The 25,522-nt window shown below is 59.4% G+C and overlaps 1 protein-coding gene across 4 annotated transcripts; it reads right to left on the reverse strand.

Annotated features, from left to right (window-relative positions):
- Positions 1–6,758: 6,758 nt before the first annotated feature.
- TMEM240 (transmembrane protein 240) lies at positions 6,759–24,917 on the reverse strand. 4 transcript variants are annotated; one of them, XM_075437514.1, is made up of 5 exons: positions 24,273–24,909; positions 23,115–23,341; positions 22,771–22,877; positions 10,163–10,371; positions 6,759–7,184 (listed from the first exon to the last, which is right to left on the reverse strand). In XM_075437514.1, the coding sequence occupies exons 2-5, from the start codon at positions 23,169–23,171 to the stop codon at positions 7,036–7,038; spliced, it is 522 nt and encodes a 173-aa protein (XP_075293629.1). In that variant the 5' UTR covers positions 23,172–23,341; positions 24,273–24,909; the 3' UTR covers positions 6,759–7,035. The 4 variants fall into 4 exon arrangements, with proteins under 4 accessions (XP_075293629.1, XP_075293631.1, XP_075293630.1 ...); XM_075437516.1 differs by having other exon boundaries at positions 22,771–22,912; positions 24,273–24,907; XM_075437515.1 differs by lacking the exon at positions 24,273–24,909 and adding an exon at positions 23,843–23,929.
- Positions 24,918–25,522: the final 605 nt, after the last annotated feature.

The raw sequence follows: 25,522 nt of genomic DNA on the forward strand, positions 1-25,522 counted from the left end.
AACCTTCCTAAAGGGTGTGCTCTGTCCTGCGAGGGTTTCCCCTGCCTTGGTGCTTGGCCCCGCGCAGGACAGAGCCACCTCCTGCTGCCACCCCTCAGGGGAAAGCCCGGGGCTCAGCTCGAAGAGGGGACAAAAATCAGCGACCCCCCTGGAAAAGAAATGGGTACAAATGGATGGGGGGAGAGGAGCAGGCTTCATGCAGTGAGCGTGTGATGGGACACAGAGACAGAACACGCAGACGTGCGCTGACGCGGACACGCAAAACTGGGACGTTCTCCGGAGAACCTCACCAGGGTGCAACAAGCTGGCAGCCAGACTCGCTCCTCCTCCCACCGGCCCACCTTCTCCTACCCACAGAATGTTCAGGGTTGGCAGGGACCTCTGTGGGTCACCCAGCCCAACCCCCTGCCCAAGCAGGGTCACCCAGAGCAGGGGGCACAGCACCGCGGCCAGGCGGGGCTGGAATATCTCCAGAGAAGGAGACTCCACAGCCTCCCTGGGCAGCCTGGGCCAGGGCTCCATCACCCTCAGAGGGAAGAAGTTCTTCCTCATGTTCAGCTGGAGCTTCCTCTGCTTCAGTTTGTGCCTGTTGCCCCTTGTCCTGTCGCTGGGCACCACTGAACAGAGTTTGACCCCATACTCCTCTGCTGCCTTCTCCTTTGCCCCAACAGCCCACGCGCGTGGAGGCTGCAGGCCGGGCATCGCTTTGACTTCTTGCCTTCCATAAGTCTACTTGCTTCTTTGGGCACCTCAGCGAGCCAGGCTGGCCTGAGAGGACACCTCACCTTCACTCCATCCTAAGGCAGAACCAGCAGCCCCCTGTCCCTGCCTCACGGACAATCCTGTCCGTCCCCTACTCTGCATCCTGTCGCCTGTCACTGGAACACGCGGCTGCCTCACCAGCGCATCCAGGCTGCAAAGCGTTTGATCCCAGTCTCTGTTTGCACCACACGCTCTAGTAACAGACCTACTGCCGTTGGTTTGCATTCAGAGGTGCTCTGGGAGCTCCTGGTGGCTGCTTCAAAGCCCCCTGAATGCAGAAGAGGTCTCCATCACCTCCGTGTTCACCCGCACACGCTCTCTTCATCAATGCCACGCTGAATGTCAAACCGCTGCCGGGAAGCTGTCGCCAGCTGAAACGTGAAATGAGCCTTCGGACAAGGGAAAGGGCAGGGTGGGCACTGCCCTCCCTTTTCCAGGGAAGCCAAGACACGCGAGATGTCTCCTCCACAGTGTGATTCCTCCCGAGCTGGGGAATGAGCTCGGATCAGGACCTCCCTCGCTGGTTCCCCCAGGGCTTTCTCCTGCCTGGGCTTGCCTAGACCTTACCCCAGGTAAGCAAAGGCTATCGGTGGTTGTGTTTGCACTGCCTGCTGCAGTCTTGAAGCATCAACTCTTGGTCTCTTGCAAAGCCAGTGGGCTTCAGCTCACCTGACACCACTTGCATGGCAATTTTTTTCTTTTTTCTTTTTTTTTTTCGTCACAGAATGGTTGAGGTTGGAAGGGGCCTCTGGAGTTCAGCTGGTCCAATTCCCTGCTCAAGCAAGGCCACCTAGAGCAGGCTGCCCAAGACGATGTCCAGTTGGCTTTTGACTGTCTCCAAGGATGGAGACTCCACAACTTTTCTGGCAACCTGTCCCAGTGCTTGGTCACCCTCACAGTAAAAAAAAGTGTTTCCTGATGTTCAAGCAAAACCTTCTGTGTTTCGGCTTGTGCACATTGCCTCTGGTCCTGTCTCTGGGCACCACTGTGTGGAGCCTGGCTCCATCTTCGTTGCACCCTTCCTTCAGGTATTTATATGCATTGATCTCCCTGAGCTCTCTCTTCTCTAGGCTGAATAGTCCCAGCTCTGTCAGCCTTTCCTCGAAGGAGAGATGCTCCAGGCCCTTAATCATCTTAGCGGCTCCTTTTAGTACCCCTTTTTATCAGGGATTCTCTTCTCCCAGCTGAGTGCAACTGGAAAATGAGGTAGAGAGTAGCAGTGAGAGTAACTAAAGCCACCCCGCCGCGCTGTGAATGCCTGGGACGTGCATTCTGGGCTCTCTTCTGGTCTTTTGCTGTTTGTTGGTAGGTGCTGCCAGATACTTCAGCCAGGGTGGGCCAGCTGCTGTGTCCCTGCCCGGCTCAAGGACTGGCTGAGCAGAGGGCACGGTGGCTGGCTGGCATCACAGCAGACACCTTCCCAAACTGTTCCTCAAAGGGGCAGGGTCCTTCTCGTTGCATCAGAGCAGCAGGCTGAAGAAGGCATGCATAGTACCTGGGTCTGCTCTGGGCTACACCCCAAATCCCATCTGTGGTGGCTTTGGGCTCTTCCTTTCCTCTCAGTCCTGCTGCGATGTGCAGCTCTGCTAGCCCCTCCCTGGCACGGCGCTTCTTACACCTCTGGCCTCCTGGCACTTCGTCCTTCCCCACGGCCACGCTGGTGTGAGCCACAGAATGTGGTGGAAGGACAGATGCCAGATAGGGAGCAAAGCGGAGGAGACAACCAACTTGAGGTGCCCGCTCTTTGAGGCGTGGCTCTCCTGAGAAGAAAGAAGGTGGTAAGAAGGGGGAGAAGGTTGGCACAGAATGGGCTGAGCTTTCTGCCGCCTTCAGGGAACTCACTGAGGGGCGAGGGGTTTATTCGGCGGTGCTGGTAAGTGGCTGCTTGGATTTAAAAGGGAGCTACTGGTTGATGGGATGGATTTCACAAGCCTCTGCTTTCCTCCACCTCTTTCCCCACCTCTCCTTCGCAGCAGATCCCAACCACCAGCACACACCCATGTGGTGTGCGGGCAGCCGGACCTGGGCTCCTCACACCAAGAACACAGGAGAATGCTGCCAGCGGCAGTCCCAGCTCGGGAGAACTGGCACATGCAGTCTTAAGCTCTGTCTCTGCTCTAAAAATAGCCCCTCCTGAGGCAGCACAAGATTCCCCCCACCATCAAATTCTGCAGAAGCCTCCCTCGAAGCATCTGCCGGGCGAGCGCTAAGGCACGGGGCTCCCGTCCCACTCCTCCGTCCCTGCGGAGCTGCCATCGCAGACACCCCTGCCAGCTTTGCAACCCCGTCTTCTCTCTTCCCCAGGTTCTGCCCAGCACCTTGCCTAGCCCTGACCTTGTTGTGTCAACTCCCTGATGCCAAAGTCACTTTCTCCCAGCTGAACCCTTTCTCTTTGGGGTTGTGGCTGGGTTTGGGTTTTGTTGTTGTTTCCATCTGTGGTTTTTTTTTGTTTGGTTTTTTTGTGTGTGTGAAGACTGGATCAGAGGCAAGAGAACAACAAAGAAGTCAACACTAGTATGTCTCAGACAATTAAACAAGGAGAAAACACCCCCACAACCAGACAAAAGCAAAACGAACACAGGCACAGGAGAAGAAGACAGCGCAACGGCAGACTTTATGGACAACGGAGCTGCGAGCGACGGTAGCAACCTCACTTGGACAGAGGCACAAGAGACCACAAAGCCAGAGACTGTTGGCAGGGCTCACACCTCGAGCAGAGGCAGCTGAGGGGTGGGATAGGGACGAGAGTGCTGACGCCAAGCAGAGAGAGAGCGGGTGCTGCGTGGGGCAATGCAGCGCTGGTGCTGGGTTCTGCAGGACTCAACCACAGCTGCCTCCTTGACCTTCTGCTTCTGGGGAGGGCTCGTCGTCTCGCTCCCCAAAGAGGAGACCCTGCAGACCCTTGGCTGTTGGGAACACGTCCTCTTCGGCAGAGCCCCCCGTGTGGAATGGCACATGGGACCTGGGCAGGGCACCCCCACCACTGCAGCCCTCCCGGGTGGGTGAGGCTGGCCAGGCCCAGCCACCGGCACGTTCTGAGCTCTGCGACGCAGGGTCAGAAGGACAGCAGCTTCCTGGACTCGGAGGAAAAAGGCCCCTCGCACCAGGAACCTGACCGCGTCTCTCTGTTCAGCTGGTGGCTGGAAATCCCCCCTGCACAGCAGACGCACCAAGAACAGGACCTGGCCTTACTGCATGGGAAGGAGCTTTGCCCCTTATTTGTTGAGGGTGAGGATCAACGGTCTAGACTGTTCCTCAGGATGAATCCCGCTGGTTTAGTGTGTGCTGGGACAAACCTCACTCTGTGAGGGTACTTCTGGTTTCCTTGGATTTAAGAGCAGTGACTTATCATAGAATCATAGACTGGTTTGGGTTGGGTTGGGTTGGAAGGGACCTTACAGATCATCCAGTTCCAACCCCCCTGCCATGGGCAGGGTCCCCTTCCCCCAGCCCGGGGTGCTCAGAGCTCCATCCAACCTGGCCTTGGACCCTGCCAGGGAAGGGGCATCCCCAGCTCCTCTGGGCAACCTCTGCCAGTGCCTCACCACCCTCAGAGTAAAGGCTTTCTTCCTTCTATCTAATTTAAATCTACCCTCTTTCAGTTTGAAGCCAGTTACTCCCAGTAAATTTAATTGCACTGAAAGTATTTTTTGTTTTATTGTTTGACTAAGTGTAAACAAGAGATAGGCTCACAGGGTAATAGCTGCAGCCACAGCAGATTAAAAAGAACATCTGTTCTTCTACAATGGGGATATGCACCACGTGGGATTTCTTTACCCCTCTTCCACAGCCTCATCTTCTTCGGAAATTCTGCCATGGTTCAGACTCCAGCAGCGTGAGCCATCACTTCACTCTTTCCAGCTGTACATTTATATTTCAGCTAAGCTCAGTCGCTAGAGCAGGGCAGAACCAGACTCTCAATTCAGCCCAAGTTCAGGGCAAAGATTATTTAAAGTGCTTTTTTTCCCCCCTTAACTAGTTCCAGAGCTTTGTCCCTATCACGATGGGATTTTCTCCCCTGCAAACCGCTGCCCCGTCTGAAGACGTGTCCATGACACGTACCCGGTTTATAGCACGGCACCTATCCTGCGCTGCCGTCACACGCCGGCCAACAGAACGGCTCTTTGCTCAGCTCCCGCCCGGCCCAGCGCCAGGAACGGCCGCTGAAGCGAGCGTCGAGGCCACCTGGGGATGAGCCCATGTGGTCGAACACATGGGCAAAGCCGTGTGTCGTGGAGAGGAGCTGCTGGAGGAAAGGTCGTGCTGCAGATACTAACAGGTGCCTGCAGACATTACAGCCATGGGAGTCCTGACCAACGGACAGTCAAGCGGACAGGCAGAAGTAGAGACGGGGCAATTCTTTCGGCCCAGATAGAAACTGGGGCTCCAAGGCAAGAGGCACCAGGGAATAGCAAAGGTAGGAATGGCAAAGAAACAGAGATGTTTGGCTCTTGGCCAGTTTTGGGGCTTGTAAGTAACAGAACTGATCCTGGGCATAGGAAAATATGGAAAAAAACCAAAACCCAAGACATGAAAGCCACAGCAGGCAGCCATGGTGTCCTTTTCCCTTCACACCCCTTGCAATCAAACAACAGGAGGCCACTGACAGAGTCAAGGAATCTGTAGAAGGAAACAGCAGTTTCGGATCATGAATGAAGGGGAAACGACCGGGGTTCAGGGCTACCACCTTAAATTCTTGGGGCTGGTGTCTCCCTCCCTTATTCCTCTCAATAAAAATCTCTTCCCACCGCAGCCAACAGGGCTACGGCTGCCCCGCATCTGCAAAAGCAACACTGGCTGGGCGCATTTATTGCTCTCCCCCAGCAGAACGTGGCTGCTGCAGGAACCAGAAACCACCGCGCTGCCTGGGAGCAGAGGGCTTTTACCCAGCAATGCTCCTTCCGGCACCTCCGGCGGGAAGTGACGGAGCTCTCTGGACATGGAGGTTGCTTTCAGCCACTTGGCAGCGACCCTGAAACCCACGTCTACGCTGCGACCGGGGGAAGCAAAGGCAAAACCACGTTAGAGCATCCTCGTACTTTGATTCCGCTCATCACCGAGACGTTTGGTTCGGTAGGTGAGGTTGGCTCCAGCCCCACAGCTCTCCGTGCTCCTCAAGCCAACCCAGCCCGCTGCTGAGGTGCTGCTCCAGCTCGGAGCAGCCACACAAGCAGATGAGCGGCTGCTGACGTGGAAGGGGAGCGGGACCGTCGACGGGACCCCCTCACTGCATCACCAGCGTTTCGGGGGGGGTTAACCAGGGCCGCGGGCTCACCTGGTCCCTCAAGGCAAGGGGAGGGTGGTGGTGATGCAGCACAGGGGTGCGATCAGGGTGCAGGTCAGATCTAACATCATTCAGCTCCGTACCCTTCTCCCCAGACATCAGGACCAACTCCTCGCTGGCATCAGTGAAGAAGAACAGCACTGATGGCAGCAGGGTACAGCAAGTCAGATCTAACATCATTCAGCTCCATACCCTTCTCCCCAGACATCAGGACCGACTCCTCGCTGGCATCAGTGAAGAAGAACAGCACTGACAGCAGCAGGGTCCCACCGTGCTGCAAACCAGCCGGCACCCACCCTGCTCAAGGGACTGACGCCCCGCAGCCCTGCTCCCCCGGTGCTGAGACCTCTCGGCTTGCTCAGGGCAGGTTTCAGGGTCCAGCAACGCAAAGAACACATCGGTTCTACGTTCCCAGGACTTCCTTCCCCCGCAGCGACTCCCAAAACCGTGACCCAAAGCAAAAGGGAGACTTCAACCCCACCCAACCCTGCGACCAGCCAAGCCATTCTAGCAACGGAAGGAACAGAGCAGAGCGAAACCAAGCCAAAGGACCAAAGAAATGGGGGGCGTGAGCTCTTGGATGAGAAACTCGGCATCTTCTTCACGTCGTCCCACCTCCGTACCCTTGGCCAACCTTCCCCGGAGGGCAGCTGGATGTGCAGGACAGCCGTGAATGCCAGGAAAAGGGGGTTGAAAGTAGAATGCAAATCTCTTTTCTCTTTTTTCGTTTGTTTTTGTTTGTCTGCTTTTTACATATATACACGAGTCCGACAATAAAACGTGGAACACAGTGCAATGTCTTGGCTGCGTAGCATCCAGGACTGGCTTAGTTGTGCATCGTGGTGTGCCACAGGGACACACAGGATGGGGAAGTAAAATTGTGTCCTCGGCTGGCTTCCACAGAGGGGTAAAGTAGTAGCTGTTCCCCTGGAAGAAGAGCAAAGTCCTGTTTAAAACCTGGCTGCAGTCTCTGGAGGGGAAGGCATTCCTCAGAGGTGCCGCGGGCTAGGGTGCCCGTTATGGTACAGCTTCTGTTTGATGTGCACCATGTTCCCAGTCGCCTCCTCGTACTGCCTGTGGTGACGTTTTCTGAACTCCTTAAAGTTACAAAACTTTGGAATCCAAGACCAGGAATTGTCTGGAAAGCAGAAAGGAGAAGGAAGGTGAGATATTACAGGAATGGTGAGACCCATGTTCTCCAGATATCAGGCACTAGTTAAGGCCTTGAGAAGGCCACCCTCGGGGCGTCCCTTCAGACCACCCTTGCTCCCCAGCCAGGCTTCAGCCTTGGCTGCAGCCACAGCACTGCCTGTCCTCTCCCAGACTTGTCACGGAGCAGCTGCACTGGCCCATCACGACAGCCGAGCTGGGAGGTAGAAGAGGCCAACTCCAGCTTTCTGCTCTTGGTCGGAGCCCTCCAGCCCTCCTCGCGCTCCGAATGCCGGGCCAACAGTGCGGGCACGGCTCAGCGCAGGCCGCACCAGGCTGAGCTCTGCTGGTCTCTGTAGCTGGCAGGGAGCTGCTCCGGGGACCAAGCTGCCGGGGAAAGAGCAGCACGCTGCTGCCACACACACCGTGCTCTTCTTCTGTCTTCTGAAACATTGGCCAACTTCTCCCAACATCAGCACAAGCCACTTTCTGCCCCGCAGCCAGTGCAGGCTGAGCAGCATCATTTTTTTATCCAGCGTTTCAGCTTTCAGCCCATGGACCTTTCCCTGTCGCAATGTTTTGGCTGCCACTCAGTTTCACGAGAGCTTTGGGTCATTCCAGCCAGCAATACCCATAGCCCAGCCCCACCAAGGAGAGTCTGACAGTCCCAGAGCACGGCAGGTTGTATAAAGTTGAACCATTGCAGCTAGGGTGAGGTGGTACGAGACTGCTCTGACTGCAGCGACCGTGAAGCGCGGTCTGATGGCTGAGTGTCTACAGAATATTTTCTATTTTGAGAAATCTCTTCCATCAGGAAGGAGCTATAGGTTATTCTAATAGACCAAAATTTAAGCTGATCAGGACGCAACGTGACATTGAGTCATTGCTCAGAGGTGCTCCTGCCTTTCGGGGAGGGCTCCATGCTCTCTACCAGCACAGCAGTTTGTGGTACCCCTACCCCAGCTCTCAGAGTCACAGGCACCATCTCTTTCTTCAGAAGGAAATTCTAGCTTAGGCAGTCATTCCTCAAAGAAATAGGCATCCTTTCTGCTTATTGCCTTTACAATGACTAGATTTGCATAGTTGACTTGAATGAGTAGGAAATACCTAAAAGCTCAACGTTCACGATTTGGTTTCAGATTCCCCCGCGATCTTTCAGCCTGTCGTCAGCGAAGGGCACCCAGCACAGCACACCACTGCTTGCTCTTCGGCCAGAACGCCTCAAGGCACGTAAAAACCTTTACTGGAAAGAGACCTCACGTCCCATTGCCCGGTATACACTGGAAACCCCGCTTACGGATTCGGTGAGGGGGGCTTCCAGGCTCTCCCACCCTGTGAGGACACGGGGCGGTCGACAGAGCCGGGACCGTGCGAGCACGCAGCTGTGGAGCAACCAGCCTGGTTTCAGAGCAGGCTGGTCCCGTGTCACTGGTGCAACACCTCAAAGCCGGCACGCAGGGACAACGTCTCAGGCCAGAGGGCTGTCAGCCTTCCCCGAGGGGAAAGGGGCACTGCCAAAGGGGTCGCTCAGGGGAGCAAAAGCTGGGTGCAGAGTAACGCTGCATTCATTTTCTGAGATGTGTCTGCACGGTAGATGGCAACCCCTTCTTAAAGGTTTAGAATATGCATACGCAGGGAGGGGGAAAAAAAAAGAAAGGAAAAAGCTCGTTTGGTTTAAATACTAAATTAACTCCTAGCATTATCCTTAATTACAAAAAAATAAAAATCTGTGCAGTATGGATTCACAAGACAGCGACGCCACGGCTGTCGCTCGCAGCTGCGTCACAGAGGGCAAGAGCTCTCCCGCGCCGCACGCGCCGCAGCGTCCCGCCCCAGGACGGCTCCTGCCAGCCCCGCCGACATCACGAGCGCCGACGCGACCGCAGCCCCAGAGGGCTGATCAAAACTGGGTGTCACGGCCTCGGGGTTGGCTGGGTACCCCAGAGCTCACTGGAGACGCCGAGAATCGCCCTTCTGCTCGGGAGACGACAGCCACACCGCCCCGAGAGGGTCTCGATTCAGCAAGCGCTCGAGCAGGCTGCCGGGGGTTTGGGAAGACTAATGAGAAATTAATATCATTTTGCTGAGTTTTTAGAAAGAGACAGTCCACTTCTCTAATTAGAATTTCTCGCAGGTTTGCAGATAAATCTTTCTCTTGCTCACTCTCGTTTTTTCTCTGGGATGTAATTTAACAGACACCATCAGTCAGAGTTAGAGAGACTGAGATTTGCAGGGCAGCTGTTGTGGGATTTCAAGTCATTCACTGTTTCGATAGATTTTCTGTCTTTTTTCCCCCTCCAACAGTTAAAGTTCATGAGATGTCCGTGCCGAGAGAGCAAAGAGTGGCAGAGAGGGCCTCGGGAGGGGCGTCTGTTGGCCGCTCTCAGGACGCTAAGCTAACTGGTCCACAGAGTAACTCTGCTGGATGCTTCTCCATCTGGGGCTGATGTCACTACAGGAAAAGAAAAACTGACACATCTGGAACAGCAGTGAGGATGGGGAAACCTCGGCTGGTGCGTCCCTGGGACAGCACAGAGACATCTGCCATCATCACCACGTTGTCACGAGTTCATACAGACAGCAAGAGGCTGCGCTCCGCAAGCACGTGCCCGGCTGCAATGCACAGAAAAATCCAGATTGCAGGGAAGTTTTGTCTGGCCTGAAAATACCCTGCCCACGTGTGCAGACACAGCACCAGCACCTGCCAGCCTGCCTAGGGGCCAACGGGCTGCTTCTCCATCATCCAGCCCTTGGCACCAACTCCGCGCTTTCCGAAGCGCAGCCCGCCAGGCTGGGCTCCTTGGCTGGATGTGGCCACGCCAACGGTCCCGCTCGCGGCAAGCGGGCTGTGCCGAATCCCCACGGCACAAAGGCTGCGAGGCCGCTGGCCTCCTCCCTCTCCACCAGCCTCGGGGGACGGGGCGAGGGGCTGCGGGGAGCGAAGGGAGCCCGGGAGGCTGCACTTACCATACCGTCGGCTGGTTCTCCAGGCTCGCACTGCGTAATGGAGAACCCCGTCCATCCACACCAGAAACCAGCTTATACAAAAGCCCAGCAAAAGTCCCAGCATCAGGTCGATCTCTTGCTTGGTTACATTGTCAGTCACAAAGTAATTCTCCGAGGAGTCCACCACCGACTGATCCCCGTCATACGGAATGACGTAGTGGACATGATGCCTGTTGCAGGGAACAGAAAGAGGGAAAAGCATCAGCGGAGCAGAGCAGAGTGCCATTTCCACCCAGCGCCTGCCCTTGGGACCAGGGACTGGTTTAACACCGTTCCTTTGAGTTTCCACCAACATTTCCGGGAGCAGAAGCGCTGTCTTGGCTTTTTGTGCTTATGTCAGCAGAGGAATTGGCAGAGAGCGAGGTAGAATCACAGAATGGTAGGGGCTGGAAGGCACCTCTGTGGGTCATCTAGTCCAGCCCTCCTGCCAAAGCAGGGTCACCTACAGCAGGCTGTAGAGGACCTTGTCCAGGCGGGTCCTGAATATCTCCAGAGAAGGAGACTCCACAGCCTCCCTGGGCAGCCTGGGCCAGGGCTCCGTCACCCTCAGAGGGAAGAAGTTCTTCCTCATGTGCAGCTGGAGCTTCCTCTGCTTCAGTTTGTGCCCGTTGCCCCTTGTCCTGTCGCTGGGCACCACTGGAAAGAGCTTGGCCCCATCCTCCTGACACCCACCCTGCAGATATTTGTAAGTGTATATTAGGTCCCCTCTCAGCCTTCTCTTCTCCAGGCTGAACAAGCCCAGCTCCCTCAGCCAGAAACCTGAACCCATGCCTGGACTTTGTGTTGCATTCCTGACACAGGCTCTCTGTGCCTAAGCTTGCAATCTGTAAAATGGAAGAAAATATTCAGGACAGCATGAGGTTGGGGTGGTCACCTCCCCGGGGCCGCAAAGGGCCCTGCTGCGTTGATGTTCACGGGCAGAGGTCAATCAGGCTGTGCTCCTGCAAGCGCAGTCATGGGGGTCGGAAGGGCCCTCTGCTCGGCAGTGCTGCCAGCGCCGGCAGCTCCATGGCCCTTCTCCAGGCGGGTGCTGTTCCGCTCCGTGTCCCTTCTCTCGGGGTAAGGTGAGAATCACATCTTTCCCGTATGAGAGCAGAGCGTGTCTGCAGCCATGGAGGAAGGGCTTGAAAGCACGCCGTGAATTCGTCCGCGGGCAGCAGACGGCAGAGACCCCGCAGCGTACCGCTCCTGGAGAAGTCATGCAAGCTCTGAAACCGCCTCAGGTTGTCTCACTGCGCGACTGGGGTGGTTTGGGATGCGGGGTCTCCCTCACCGTCCTGAAGGAACCGGCAGCAATGACCGCCTGGAACAGGTAGCAAGAGGTCTTCCTCAGCACAGCATAGAATCACAGAATCATCCAGGCTGGAAAAGACCTCTGAGATCATCAAGTCCAACCGTCAACGCATCCTCACCGTGCCTGCTAAACCATGTCCTGAACGGCCACGTCTACAAGTTTTCTGAGCACCTCCAGGGCTGGTGACTCCACCACTGCCCTGGGCAGCCTGGTCCAATGCTTTACAACTCTCCCAGTAAAGAAATTTTTCCTACTATCCAGTCTAAACCTCCCCAGCCACCAGCGAGCCTCCCCTTAGTGCCCGGGGTGGATGGCCGCTGCAGCTGAACCTGGCAGCTCCCTTCCACAGCACCCTGGCTCGGGAAGGTCTCCCAGCCCGGCTTTGCTGGGTGCAGGCTCTGCAGCCTTCCTCCCACCCCACCCCACCGGCCAGCACTGGCTGGGGACACGGCCAGATGCCTGGCCTGACCCTGCATCGTCGCCAGTCTCCAAAAAAAGCCACCAGCTCCTGCGAGGGAGAGCACAGGCTCTGGAGCCTGCAGAGACCGACATCTCTAAGGGTTCTGGAGAGGCTGGCCCCATGCCTTGTGCCAGAAGGGCGGCTGGGTTTATTTGTGCAATGAGGTGGTGGAGACCAAACTTGGGATGACGCCGAACTGCCTGAAAGACCCTGCTTAACTTGAGAAAGGCAGGGAGACAGCAAGGATGGAGTGAGGGAGTCGTAGCAGGTCTGTGGGGGCTGGCGGGGAGGGGACCCGCTGTGACTGGTGAGCTGAGCATGTGGGACGGGAGGATCCCAGGTGACATGAAGGAAGAACTTCTTCACTCTGAGGGTGACGGAGCCCTGGCCCAGGCTGCCCAGGGAGGCTGTGGAGTCTCCTTCTCTGGAGATATTCCAGACCCGCCTGGCCGCGGTGCTGTGCAGCCTGCTCTGGGTGACCCTGCTTGGGCAGGGGGTTGGGCTGGGTCCCCAGAGGTCCCTTCCAACCCCGACCATGCTGTGATTCTGTGACAGGGGACACACGATGCCGAGCAACACTGGAAGCAAGCTGCTCTGGAGCCTCTGCATCTGCTTCACACAGCTCTTCACCTTCCCTGAGAGCAACCAGGAGCCGTGAGACTGCCCAGGCTCTGTGCTTGGCCATCCCGCCTCCTCCCACTGCCCAACGCAGAGGCAGCCACGGCTCGGGCAGACGTTGTCCCCGCTGCCAGGGAGCCCAGGAGCGGCCAGCCGGCCACAGCGAGGTGTGCTCAGCAGCCCCACGTGCCTGCCAGTGCTGCTGAGGTTGCACACATCAGTCCACATCAGTCCATATCAGTCCACATCGGTCCACATCGGTCCTGCCGCTGCAGCACAGGCGCGTCCCCAGGGCTCCCAGCTCAAGGCCAGGGCACGGCTGCATGGGATCTCCCCAGCATCGTCCACTGCCACCCCCACCAGCATCACCTCCGCTCACGTCCCTCCCGCAGCCACCGACCCAGCCCTGCTCCCACGCACGGGAGAGGAGGCAATCGCTGGAAGCCTCTGAATATGGATGAGGTGCAGGTTGCTCAATAATCACGCCTGAGAAACGTCCAAATATTTACACAAACAAACCTCCACTCCAAGGAACCTGCTGAAAACAGCCCTAATCTCAGCAATGACTTAATGGAGGCCACCTGCACCAGAGGCACCGGCTCCCAGCAGATCACAGCTCGCAGGGCTGGTGTACAACCTGGTGTCACGGCACGTAGGGGATGGAATCACAGAATCACAGAATGGTGGGGGTTGGAAGGGACCTCTGGGGGTCACCCAGCCCAACCCCCTGCCCAAGCAGGGTCACCCACAGCAGGCTGCACAGCACCGTGTCCAGGCGGGGCTGGAATATCTCCAGAGAAGGAGACTCCACAGCCTCCCTGGGCAGCCTGGGCCAGGGCTCCGTCACCCTCAGAGGGAAGAAGTTCTTCCTCGGGTTCAGCTGGAGCTTCCTCTGCTTCAGTTTGTGCCCGTTGCCCCTTGTCCTGTCGCTGGGCACCACTGGAAAGAGCTTGGCCCCATCCTCCTGACACCCACCCTGCAGATATTTGTAAGCATTTATTAGGTCCCCTCGCAGCCTTCTCTTCTCCAGGCTGAACAAGCCCAGCTCCCTCAGGAGCAGGAACAGGTGGTGTGGATGGGCAGCCCGTCCAGCCACGCTCCTGCTGCCCAGCACTGCTCTCCAGCTGCTTTAGGCCAAGGTCCCAGTACTGGGGACCAGACTGGGGCAGCAGCAGCAGGAAGATGCATCCAGGCCAGCTCTGATGGCAGCTCAAGGTGATCGCAGCGGCTAAGGGCAGGCCCTGCTCACACCTCCTCTTGCTGGTTGGTTTGTAACCAGAGATTTTTTTTCCCCTCATTTGGCCAGGGAAAACCTAGGGAGCAGAGGGTGGGTGAGGGCCCCCAAAAAGGGAGCTCTCCTTCACGAATGGGAGGGCTCCCATTAATTTGACGAGCACAGCCCAGCAGCTTTACAGGAGGGGAGAAGGAAGCCTCACGCACACCTCCTGCGTGCCATTTTCCCCGGTCACTGCCGGGGATTTTGCTTCTTGCTGTACAGAAAGAGCCCGAGGGCTGAGTCCACAAACCCCTCCGCACCCCTAGACTCCTCCAAATGATGAAGCAGCCGAGTGGCCCAGCAGGCGCTGGTACCTACCCCCTCGCATCGCTGGTATCCAAGCTCCGCCTGGACAAGGTCCTCTACAGCCTGCTGTAGGTGACCCTGCTTGGGCAGGAGGGTTGGACTGGGTGACCCACAGAGGTCCCTTCCAACCCCTACCATTCTGTGATTCTGTCCCACAGCCCATGGGGCGACCGCCAGCCCCCCCACGCCCAGCATCCCCGACGCGCAGCTGCCTCCGGGGCTGAGAGCAGCGAACCTGCCCAGGCACAACCCACCCCTGGGAAGGGCGTGCAGACCTCTCCCCACACTCGTGGTCGTTTTCACGTGGGGTCACAGCCCTGCGCCAGAAGAGGGTCCCGGAGCGCAGTCCTCCCCCTGCCAAGGCTCTCCCGGTACTCCGAGCCGGGACGCGACTCACGGACGTGCACGCACAGACGGGCAGCGCGGCAGCGGCGCGGGACATGGCACCCTCCTCGTGTGCTTCCCCAGGGGTTTTCTGTACCACACACCCTGCTTTGGAAAAGCTCTGCCAACTGGAAAGTTGGGCAGGGAGGAACTTGATGAGGTTCAACAAGAGCAAGTGCAGGGTCCTACACCTGGGGAGGAACAACCCCAGGCACCAGTACAGGCTTGGGGCGGACCTGCTGGAGAGCAGCTCTGTGGAGAGGGACCTGGGTGTCCTGGTAGACGACAGGTTAACCATGAGCCAGCAGTGTGCCCTGGCTGCCAAGAAGGCCAATGGCATCCTGGGGTGCATTAGGAGGAGTGTGGCCCGCAGGTCGAGGGAGGTTCTCCTTCGCCTCTGCTCTGCCCTGGTGAGGCCCCATCTGCAGTGCTGTGTCCAGTGCTGGGCTCCCCAGTTCAAGAAAGATGAGGAGCTACTGGAGAGAGTCCAGCGCAGGGCTACGAGGATGATGAGGGAACTGGAGCATCTCTCCTACGAGGAGAGGCTGAGGGAGCTGGGCTTGTTCAGCCTGGAGAAGAGAAGGCTGAGAGGGGACCTTATAAATGCTTATAAATGTCTGCAGGGTGGGTGTCAGGAGGACGGGGCCAGACTCTTTTCAGTGGTGCCCAGTGACAGGACAAGGGGCAACGGGCACAAACTGAAGCAGAGGAAGCTCCAGCTGAACCCGAGGAAGAACTTCTTCCCTCTGAGGGTGACGGAGCCCTGGCCCAGGCTGCCCAGGGAGGCTGTGGAGTCTCCTTCTCTGGAGATATTCCAGACCCACCTGGACGCGGTGCTGTGCAGCCTGCTCTGGGTGACCCTGCTTGGGCAGGGGGTGGCACTGGGTGACCCACAGAGGGCCCTTCCAACCCTGACCATTCTGTGACTCTGTGACCTTTGTGCACTGTTAATAACGTGCTGATGTGCCAGTGTCACCTGTAACATCCCCAAGGACTTGAGCTGCAGCAGGAAACTTCTGGGGGTCTGTCCCTGTTTTCCTCCCCCTCTCAGTGGCACCCCTCAATCCTGTCGAGCCAAAAGAAAGCACAAAAATCCCTGCAGCCCAGGTCAAACACAACGTTTTTGGCCAAACTTTTTCAGAAACGTGGCCATCCAGGGGCTGGCGTAACCCTCCAGCCAGCGCCTGCTTCACCAACCGAAGACCTTTGGGCAGAGATGAAAATCTCCTTCAGCCTTGCATCACCTGAGTCAGGCGACCGGCGCGAGCGTGAGGTCTCACTCTGGGGTTCACAGCACCTTTCAGCTGTGAGAGCTGTCACGAAATACACGTGGTCCTCAGCAGGTAAACCCACGTCCTGCCCCTGTTCCTTTACAAGAAAAAGTTGTGCCAAATAACCCGAGGGCCAGTTCCTGAGCAGCTCAAGCTGGTCTTGGTTGTCACGGCAGATCCAGGTCAAATGATTCCTGCTGGGTTAACCATGTGCCATGTGCTTCCAGCCACCCCCAGGAGCCGTGCCCACCCCTGGGGTGGTGGAGCTTCCACCGGAAGCAGAGGTCAAAAAGCAACGTGATGATACTTCAGGCCAGAAACACCCTGGAAAGCGGGAGATGGCCAGCAGCTTCTCTCCTGGAGCAAGTGAGAGGCTGGGTTTGCTGAGCTGTCCCCAGCTAGGCAGCACCCGGCTCTGGTGAGACGCTGAAGGGACCAAGGGAGCAGAGCGTTTGTGCCTGTGCACGCGTGCTTGAGCTGCAGCGTCCCCGTCCCCTTCCGCAGCCTTTGTGACACAGCGGGGAGACCTCCTGTCCTCCTGGGGTGCAGCGGGCTGGAGCAGAGCCTTGGCCAGCGTGGCTGGGAAGCCTCGCTGCTGCCCAGAGCGCTGTTGTCCCTTCCAGTGACCTTGCGCGCGTGCTGGCTGCTGCAGCCGGGGCACAGCACGGGAGCCTTTCGAAAAGCGCCGCGGAGCCGTCGTTTGAGATGCCAAGAACCCGTCGCTGCCTCCACGCTTCCCCCAACGCCGGGGCTGCCGGCCCCGCTGGTGCTCCGGCTCAGCTCGGCTCCCTCCGGCTCCGGGGCCGGCGGCAGACGTGTCACATCGCTCGGGCTCTCGGCGCAGCTGTGACAACCTGGCTGGGCTGCAGCAGGGTCTGGGGAAGGCGGCTTACCCTGGCCCCCCCCCGGCGCAGGCAAGCGGAGCTGGATGCTCTCCTGCATCCCTGCTGACCTTGCAGCCTCTCCCCAGACAGCCCAGAGCCTCTCAGAGCCGTCACCACTGAAGCCAGACCCGCACGGACAGCACCTTTGCGCGGGTGACAACATCTCCCCGGCACCCTGCGCGCTGTAGCAGCTACCAGGAGCCCAAGAAAGCCCGGTGGTCTCCAGCGCTGGGCAGTGAGCACGCCCAGCTGCCCAGCACCTGCACAGTGGGAGGCTTAATGACTGAAAAAAGAGGAAAGGGAGTAAAAATATATTCTCTGTGCATCTCCCGGCCGCAGTGCTGCTGGCCTGTCCCTCCCGGGAGCAGCCCACGGCACGGCAGGCTCCCCGTGCCCACCAGACCTGGGCACAGCCTTGCCCTGGGACTCTCCCTCCTGGACCGGAGCCTGGGGAGAGCAGGGCTGAAGCATCCCTGGGACTTCAAGCGCTGACTTGAGGGTTGGCCGGGCCCCCGGCTCTGCTGCAGGGTGCTGGCACTGGGGAAAGGCTGACGCTCCTCGCAGCCCTCTCCAACCCCGCTCGCGGGGAGAGACTCTGCCTGGGAGGGAAAGACTCGCCCAAGGTCACTCAGAAGGTCAGTGGCAAGGAGAAGTCACGCCAGAGCTCCCGAGGTCCCTGTCCTTTCCCAGACAGCGCATTCCCAAGCCCCCCCGGCTGTGTCGACGGGTCCCTGCGCCGTGCAGGTGTCATCTGTCCTCTCCAACTCACCCTGCCTCCACCGACGCCCTTTGGTGTTTTTCCTTTGCATGACATCACCCAGCTCCTGATCCGCTGCCAGCTCTCCGCTTCCAGAGAGGACCCTTTGCTGGCTGGGACAGAGACGTCGGGACTGGGACAACGCTACACCTCCGCAGTCCTCCACCGCCCGGCTCCCTCCTGGGGACGGGCACATCCCAAGGAGCCAGGACCAGCACGCGAGCAGGCACCAGCACAGGGGTCTGGGCAGCCTGAGCATCTCCGCTCGCTGAGGACAGAGAGCACCAAGCTCCCCCAGGGATCTGCTCCAGCAACATCACGGCATCGGCGGGAGCCGGCAGGAGCGTAAACGTGGCCGTCACCCCTTCCTCCTCCAGCAAGGAGGCCGACGTCAGGAGAGGAACAGTCCTGTCACACCTGGCTTGGCATCAGCACCAGGTGCCAGGGCCAGCCCTGTCTCGCTGCTGAGGGTCTGGCTCCCTGCACCAGCTCTACACCAGCTCTACACGAGCTCTACACCAGCCTCCTCCAATCTCTTTTCAGTGGTGCCCAGTGACAGGACAAGGGGCAATGGGCACAAACTGAAGCAGAGGAAGCTCCAGCTGAACATGAGGAAGAACTTCTTCCCTCTGAGGGTGACGGAGCCCTGGCCCAGGCTGCCCAGGGAGGCTGTGGAGTCTCCTTCTCTGGAGATATTCAAGACCCACCTGGACAAGGTCCTCTACAACCTACTGTAGGTGACCCTGCTTCGGCAGGAGGGCTGGACTAGATGACCCACAGAGGTCCCTTCCAACCCCTACCATTCTGTGATTCTGTGATTCCTCTCCCAAGCACGTGGCAGGGCTGGTTGCCCACTGTGGCCTCAGGAGTTCCAGCAACTTTGTCCTCCGTGGCTTTAGCCAAGTGGGAAGCCCCAGTCCAGCCTAGCAGCGAGACCCCACCTGCACAGACGGGTCCATCTGCTCCCACCGACCCCCTGGACCACCCGCCCAGCCCCAGGCAGGACCACTCCCGTGGCAAAGGCACTGCCCGGCCCACCCAACTTCCAGCTGAAGAGTGGCTCGGTGGATGGTGCCACTCAACAGATCGCACACACACATCAGCCTTCATCACTTGCTTCTTCCCACTGGGTGGGAGGGAAGGGCAGCTTCCAGGAGCAGCTCCAGGCAGCATCACCTCCTGGCACTGCACAGCCAGCTGCGGGACCATCCCTGCAGCCACCGCAAACTGCACAGCGCAGCCTTCACCAGCACCTTCCCGCACCCACGACTCCCCTCCAACACCACGGACCCCCAGGAGCACCCGCCAGGGCCCACGTAGCGAGGTCCCTCTTGCCCCAGCGAATTGCTGCCTTGCTTCTGGCATCTCATCAGGCTCAACATCTCCAGCCTCAAACAGCCCCGCGGACCCTGACGCGCAGGGATGTGCATGGCGAGGGTGGGGACCAAGCATCCAGCAGCCCCTGGAGATGGGGCTGGTTTTCTTCCCCACGTGTCTTAACCCCAGTCACTGCTAACGCATCAAGTGCTTTGGGACATGGGGAAAAAACCCAAAGTATGGTCCCCAGGTGCGGGGAGTGAGGCCCTCTCTGCGAGGCAAGGGTTGGCAGAGGGCGTCTCGGGAAGAAGCGGGCAGGGTGCCCTAAGCTGGCACTCCCTTTCACTTGTCCTGGGACCCTTCTTGCTAGCCCCAGTCCCCCATGGAGAGAAGAGGCAGAGTCCTGCCCATGCGGAGGGACCCCAGCCCCAGCCTCCACACACCCTGAAGAGCCCTTCAAGGAGACAGCCAGAACATCTGCCCTGCTGGCCACGCGCCCAGGACACTCCGATGAGCCCAGAGCCACCAGAACGTGGGCAGAGCCCACCTCAGATAGGGCTCATGCTGGTGCCCACCAGCCTCCCACCAGAGGAAGCCTCCCCGTGCCCGGCCGCCCTCCCCAGGGAGCGGGAGGTGTGGACAGAAACCAGGGAGGAGAGGGAGCTGGGAACACAGGCAGCCCCCTCCCCGCTGCCACAGGAGTGGAGACCCGGGCTGTGGATGCCCTGATGGCACCCATCTGCCTTTGGGCCCCCCCCCGCCTGCTGCGCACTGAGCCAGAGCCAAAGGCCCCGGGCTGCCCACGGTTCTCCAGCTGGGAAGGGTGCTCCAGCATAGCCAAGGGCTGAAGGCTGGGCTTTCTCCCTGGGGCCTTGCGTGAGGTGGGGTGTCCCACCGTGATGAGGTGGGACACAGAGGCCAGGGAGAGGCACAGCTCAGAGCCCCAGATTGCCTGGCCACAGTCACAAAACCACAGGATCCCAGCATGGTGGAGGTTGGAAGGGACCTCTGTGGGTCACCCAGCCCAACCCCCTGCCCAAGCAGGGTCACCCAGAGCAAGCTGCACAGGACTGCATCCAGGCGGGTCTTGAATATCTCCAGAGAGGGAGACTCCACAACCTCCCTGAGCAACATCTCTGTCCACGGCCACCACCAGCCAGGCAGTGGTTTCCAGCCCTTCACAGGGACACAAGCTCGATGCAGATTCCGATTCCTTCCAGCGAGCGCATCCTGCTGTACGCTGGATGCCCAAGGCCAGGAACTCACAGCCCAGCCCGGGGTGCTGCGACATGGTAGACCTTGTCTTCCTGGGGAAGGGGTCCACTTGGATACCCCGAGGAAGGATACAGCCAGGACAGGAGCGTGGAAGGAAAACATTTCTCAATTAATTAGTTGGTGTGACTGACACTACAACTTAGGCTAGGGCAGGAGGGAAAAACAGCAAAGCTCAGCCTGTTGCACCTCAGTCTTCATTTATTCCTGCTCTTACTCCCCTTCCATTTCTGCAGTATTTACTCATTTTCCCCATTCCTCCCTGCAACATGCCGGTTCCCTCCTCCAAGGACACCCTTTAGTTATTGGCAAATTGAGAGTCCTCCATCACAGAATCACAGAATGGTCGGGGTTGGAAGGCACCTCTGTGGGTCACCCAGTCCAACCCCCCTGCCGAAGCAGGGTCACCCAGAGCAGGCTGCACAGGACCTTGTCCAGGCGGGTCTGGAATATCTCCAGAGAAGGAGACTCCACAACATCCCTGGGCAGCCTGGGCCAGGGCTCCGTCACCCTCAGAGGGAAGAAGTTCTTCCTCATATTCAGACGGAACTTCCTGTGCTTCAGTTTGTAACCCATCAGCCCCTGGGTTCCCTCCTCCAAGGACGCCCTTTGGTTATTGGCAAACTGAGAGTCCTCCATCAGCCCCTGGTACCACCACTCATGGCACACTCCCGGACACGTCCTTGCCCAGCGTGAGGTGGAGCTGCCCACGGCTGTCCCGCCGCGTGCGCTAACGGCCTGCCCTCCGAGCGCTTGGGCAGCGGGCAAGAAGGACACGGCACATCCAGCATCACCCACCCACTCAGTCAGAGCCGCCGGACCACGGGCAGCAGGTTGGAGCTCCCAGACCCAACCTCAGCAGGAGGCCACGCAACGTCCCGCGGCGCAGCCATGCTTCCTGCCAGCACCTCCTACACCAGAGCACGAACACGCCGAATCCGGCACTCGCCACAACCACAGCCCGTGCCCGGGAGCGGAGACCGGTGCGCTCTTTCTGCTGGCAAGAGCCATTGCTTCAACGCACCGAAGGCAGCTGGTAAACTTCTGCTCTCTGCCTCCTCTCAGATCCACGCGTGACAATTTAGAAAGTGCCCAAAACAGCTTCCAAGAAATGACCTAACTGTGTCTGGGGAGAGCACCATGGTGAATTTATCTGCCCCAACGGCCTCTCTGCAGACATGGAGTTAGAGGAGAGCGCAGTGGCCCTGCCACCTTCGTAGCCTTGGGCAGAAGGGACACCCCACCAGCACCACCACTGAGACCCAACACCACTCAGCTGCTCCAGACGATGCTAAAGTCTATTACTGGCAGCCAGTTTGCACCAGCCCTGAACACAGATATGACCAGTAAAAATAAAAACAGCTTGAAGAGGTAGAAGAAAACCCTTAAAGTAGTGAGAAACATCAAGAAGACTCCCAAAAACTACATCAGAAAAAGCCAATCCTTGCCAGAAAGGCTCCAAGATGCTGTGGCCGTTGCTTGTCCCCAGCCTGAGGGCAGTGGTGCCCGAGGAGCCGGGCACTGCGCGTCCGCTCGCGAGCTCGCACTGGACCTGGCCGCGTTTGGCCCTGGAGACGCTGCTTGTACCTGCTCTGCTGTTCTGCCACGGGAGTCTGAGGAGGAACCGGGGAGAAAGGTAACGATCACCTTGGGGGAACGAAGCAGAGCGGAAGGACAGAGCCGCTTCGCTTCGTCAAGCTACGCGCGTCCCACTTCAGCTTAGCTTCCGCTCCAGGGACCCCTGGGGATGTGACGCCTGGGGACGGGACGCGGTCGGTTCCGAGGTGGCTCGGAGAAGAGCAGAGCTCAGTCCAGATGTTGGACGTGGCCGGGGAGGGCTCCCCCAGCACGGCCTTCAGCTGGCACAGCTTTCCTCCCCCAGAGACAAGCCATTCGCCCGCGGGCAGCGCGGTCTCCAGGAGCGTGGGATGAGGATCCCTGACACCAATCCCACGGAGAAGCAAGAAATCCACCTCCCCGAAACTCGCTCCCCCGGCTCTGACACGCAGAGCGGCCACAGCCCAGCCACACGCCAGGCTCCTCGGCGATCACAGGCGACACAGACAACGCTGCGTTGCTTGGGAGAATTCAGCAGGGCCAGCCAGCCCTGGAGAGATGCAGGTGATTGCCCAGTCCTGAACTCGGACCCAGCCAAGGCGTCACTCCGCGGAACGCACCCCGACGCCCTCCGCGCGCCGAGCGCTCCGTGAAAGCGCGGACCAGCTGCCTCCGCGTGCAGCTCCCGGGAGAAAGGCCACCGGGAATTAAAAGCTGATCCAAGATCACCAAGCCTCAAAGTCCCTCTTGGACACAGCTCCTCCGGGTGCTCCGGAGCCCGCTCCGCTCAAGCCACACAACCACCAACCGCTGCAACGCCCGGACCACGAACACCCCGAGAAACAGCACGGCCCGGTGACAGCGCAGCCGGAATGACAAGTGTGTAAATCAAAGTTACTCACTCTCCCGGGGCTCGCAGATGCACCTACACAAGCATGCACACAAAGGAAAACGGACTTCCAGGCCCACGGAAAACTGTTCTTCCAGAAAAAAAAACCCCACCAAAACCCCCCTTGTGTTCGCGCAGGGGCTGCTGAGGAAGGTGAGACACAGGCAGAATGCAAACATGGTAGCCCTGGCACCCGCCTCCCCGTGCCCTGCCAGCGAGGTGGGGTGGGAAGGGGCTCGGGGTGGGGGTCGGCAGGCGAGAGGGGTGCGATCCGGGTGACTTACCTCCCGCAGTTGCAGTGGCAGACTCGGTCTTCCCCTCGCAGATGCGGTAAGATGTAATTGTGAAATCTGTCCAGCAAGGCGTTCATGTCCATCAAGCAAGCTATTGCCTGTAAGAGCCCACAACCAAGGCATCTGGTCAACTCTGGATGGTGGAATAAAACACTGACCCTAGTTCGATTGCCAGAGACGGAAGCGGGCATCAAGAAAAGCATCGTCGGCGTTGGATGGGGCCACACACGCCTGCGCCACGCACGCAGACACACAGCGGCGCGGGCGAAGGGGCAGTGGGGGGGTGGGGGGGGGAATGGAGGGGAGGGAGAGAAGCCAACAAAAAAATCTCTTACCATAACGATAGAGGCGCCCAGGATCATGAAAATCATGGTGTTTGCATTCATGGACATCAATGGGGAATTGCCAGCGGTCGGGTCCGTCCGCCCCCAGCCGCGCGATTCCGCAGAGCTCGGGGCGGCGGGGGGCGGCGGGGGGCCCCCCGCACGCACCCCCCCCCGCTCCCCCCGTGCCGGGGGGGCCGCGGGCTCCCGCGCCCTGACCGCCTTATTTTTTTATTTTTCTAGGACAAACGTGACAGGTCAAAATAATAAATAAAAAAATAAGATTCCAAAAAAAAAAAAAAAAATCGGTCGCTGTCCCCTTCCCCCTGGTGTGTCCCCCCCCCCCCCCGGCACTCACCGCCACCAGCACAGCCCTGCATGCAGCAACTGGAAAGCCAGCCAAAAACGGGGGGGTTGGGGGGGGGGGGAGGAGGCAAGCTGCAAAAATCACCCAGTCCGGGGGAGCCTCATCGCCACCCTCTTCCCCGACCCTCCCCAAAACCCCCCCCCCAGAGCGGTGCCAGGAAAAAAATACCCCAAACCCGCACGCACATCCCCCCCGCAACCCCCAAGGAAAAAATAAGCGGCCCCCCCCGGCTCGGGGCTGCGCGTCCCCGCTGCTGGCAGCCCCCGGCCCGCACCGGGGGAGGGATGCGGGGCGCGGCGGGGAGGGATGCGGGGGGCAGCGGGGAGATGCGCCCAGGCGGAGCCGCCCCCCCCCCCGCCCGGGCAGCGTTTACCTACGCGGGGAGATGCTGCTCCGGGAGCGGCTCATGGCGAGCGGCAGCGCTGCGGACCTGCCTTTGCGGGGCTCCCCCCCCCCTCCGCCCCGCAGCCGCACCTTCCCCCGAGCCGGCCCCATCCCGCGCCCGGGCACGGCCCGGACCCCCCGGGATACCGGAGCCCCGAGCTCCGCTCCCCCCGCCAGCCCTTGGGTCCCCCCAGGCCCGAGACCCCCCTCACCCCCACCCCGGAGAGGGTGCCCGAAGGGTCCCCAGCCCTTCGCGGGGTGCTGGTGGCGGAGCGGGGGGCGATTCGCCCCTCGGGTGGGTTCCCCCCGGGGCTCGGCACCCTGAGGGAAGCCGGGGTGATGCGGGCACCGGAGACCCGCTCGCTCCTGCGGCAGAAATAAAATCCCCCCCCCGTCCCGCCTCGCCCCGTCGCTCAAACCTGAGGTCCAAGGTCCGAGCGGCCGCTCGCGCTCCGCGTTCCCCCATGGTTTGGTTTCCCCGCGCTGCTCGGTGCGTCCGGCTCGGGAGCTTCGGGGAGAGACAACTTCTGTGCCCGGTTGTCCGTCCGTCCGTCCGTCCGTCGTCCTCCCCGCTGACCCACGTGGGCGACGAGAGCAGACCCCGGCCGCCGCGTGGGGAACGCGTGGTGGCACAGGGCGTCACGGCGCGGCGCGCGGTGCTGTCACCTCCGGGTCCTCAGCCGTCCTCAAGGTTACGGTCACCTTGCCGGAACCCGCGTGTGGCTCATCCCTGAGGCTCCTCGGGGCCAGCGCGGGGAGTTCGCTCGGGCCGGGTTTTGCGTTCCCGCACGTTTGCGTTCCCGCTGTTCCTCAGGCCACAACCACCCTCCTTATGCAACGGCTCGGGTTATATAAACTCCATTCTTCAAGGAACAGTCATTAACCTACTGCTGGGTATCGAAAATACCAAAATACCGGCACACAATTAACATCACTAAATGGTGTCCTCAAATTAGAGCACAGATTGCAGCGCAGATTTTTTAATTTTTTTTTTTAAATTAAACCGCACACCTGAAAGCCAGGCACTTGGTGCCAAAGGGCAGCAAGGCCAGGGCAGCACCTCTCGCCGCAGCCCTGCCCGACCCCTCCGGGCTCCCTCCTCCCCAGCCCTCTGCCCTGAGCTGCGGTCCCTTCCCGCTGGGCTCGGAGGTGGCTTCCACCACCTCCACGCAGCCCTCCAAGTCACGCAGAGACAACGCAGCCGCGTACTCTGCTAGATGTAGCAAACGCACGCGTTTTTAAAGCGGCAGCCAAATAAAATCGCAGGAGAGAGCAGTCTGAAGGCAAGTCCCGAGGAATTCTGTGTCATGGAAGCCTTGCCTGGCCGTCAGCCAGCGTCCCCGGTCTCCCAGCCATCCCCGCTGTCGCGGTTTGACCCCCGCCGGCGGCTCAGCACCACGCAGCCGCTCGCTCGCTCCCGCCGCTGGGATGGGGGAAGGAATCAGAGGGGTAAAAGTGAGAAAACTCCGGGGCTGGGAAAGCAAAAGCCACGCACAAAAGCAAAGCAACGGGTTCCCACGCTCCTCGCCCTCGGCCGGCGGGTGTCCAGCCGGGCTCCATCAGGCAGAACGGTGACTGGGGAAGGCAAACGCCATCGCTCCGAACATCCCCCCCCCTTCCTCCCTCCGCCCCCCACTTCACACACCGAGCACGGCGTCCCGTGGTGTGG

This window comes from Opisthocomus hoazin, chromosome 16, assembly GCF_030867145.1.
Source record: "Opisthocomus hoazin isolate bOpiHoa1 chromosome 16, bOpiHoa1.hap1, whole genome shotgun sequence".
In the NCBI taxonomy this organism is placed as follows: Eukaryota; Metazoa; Chordata; class Aves; order Opisthocomiformes; family Opisthocomidae; genus Opisthocomus; species Opisthocomus hoazin.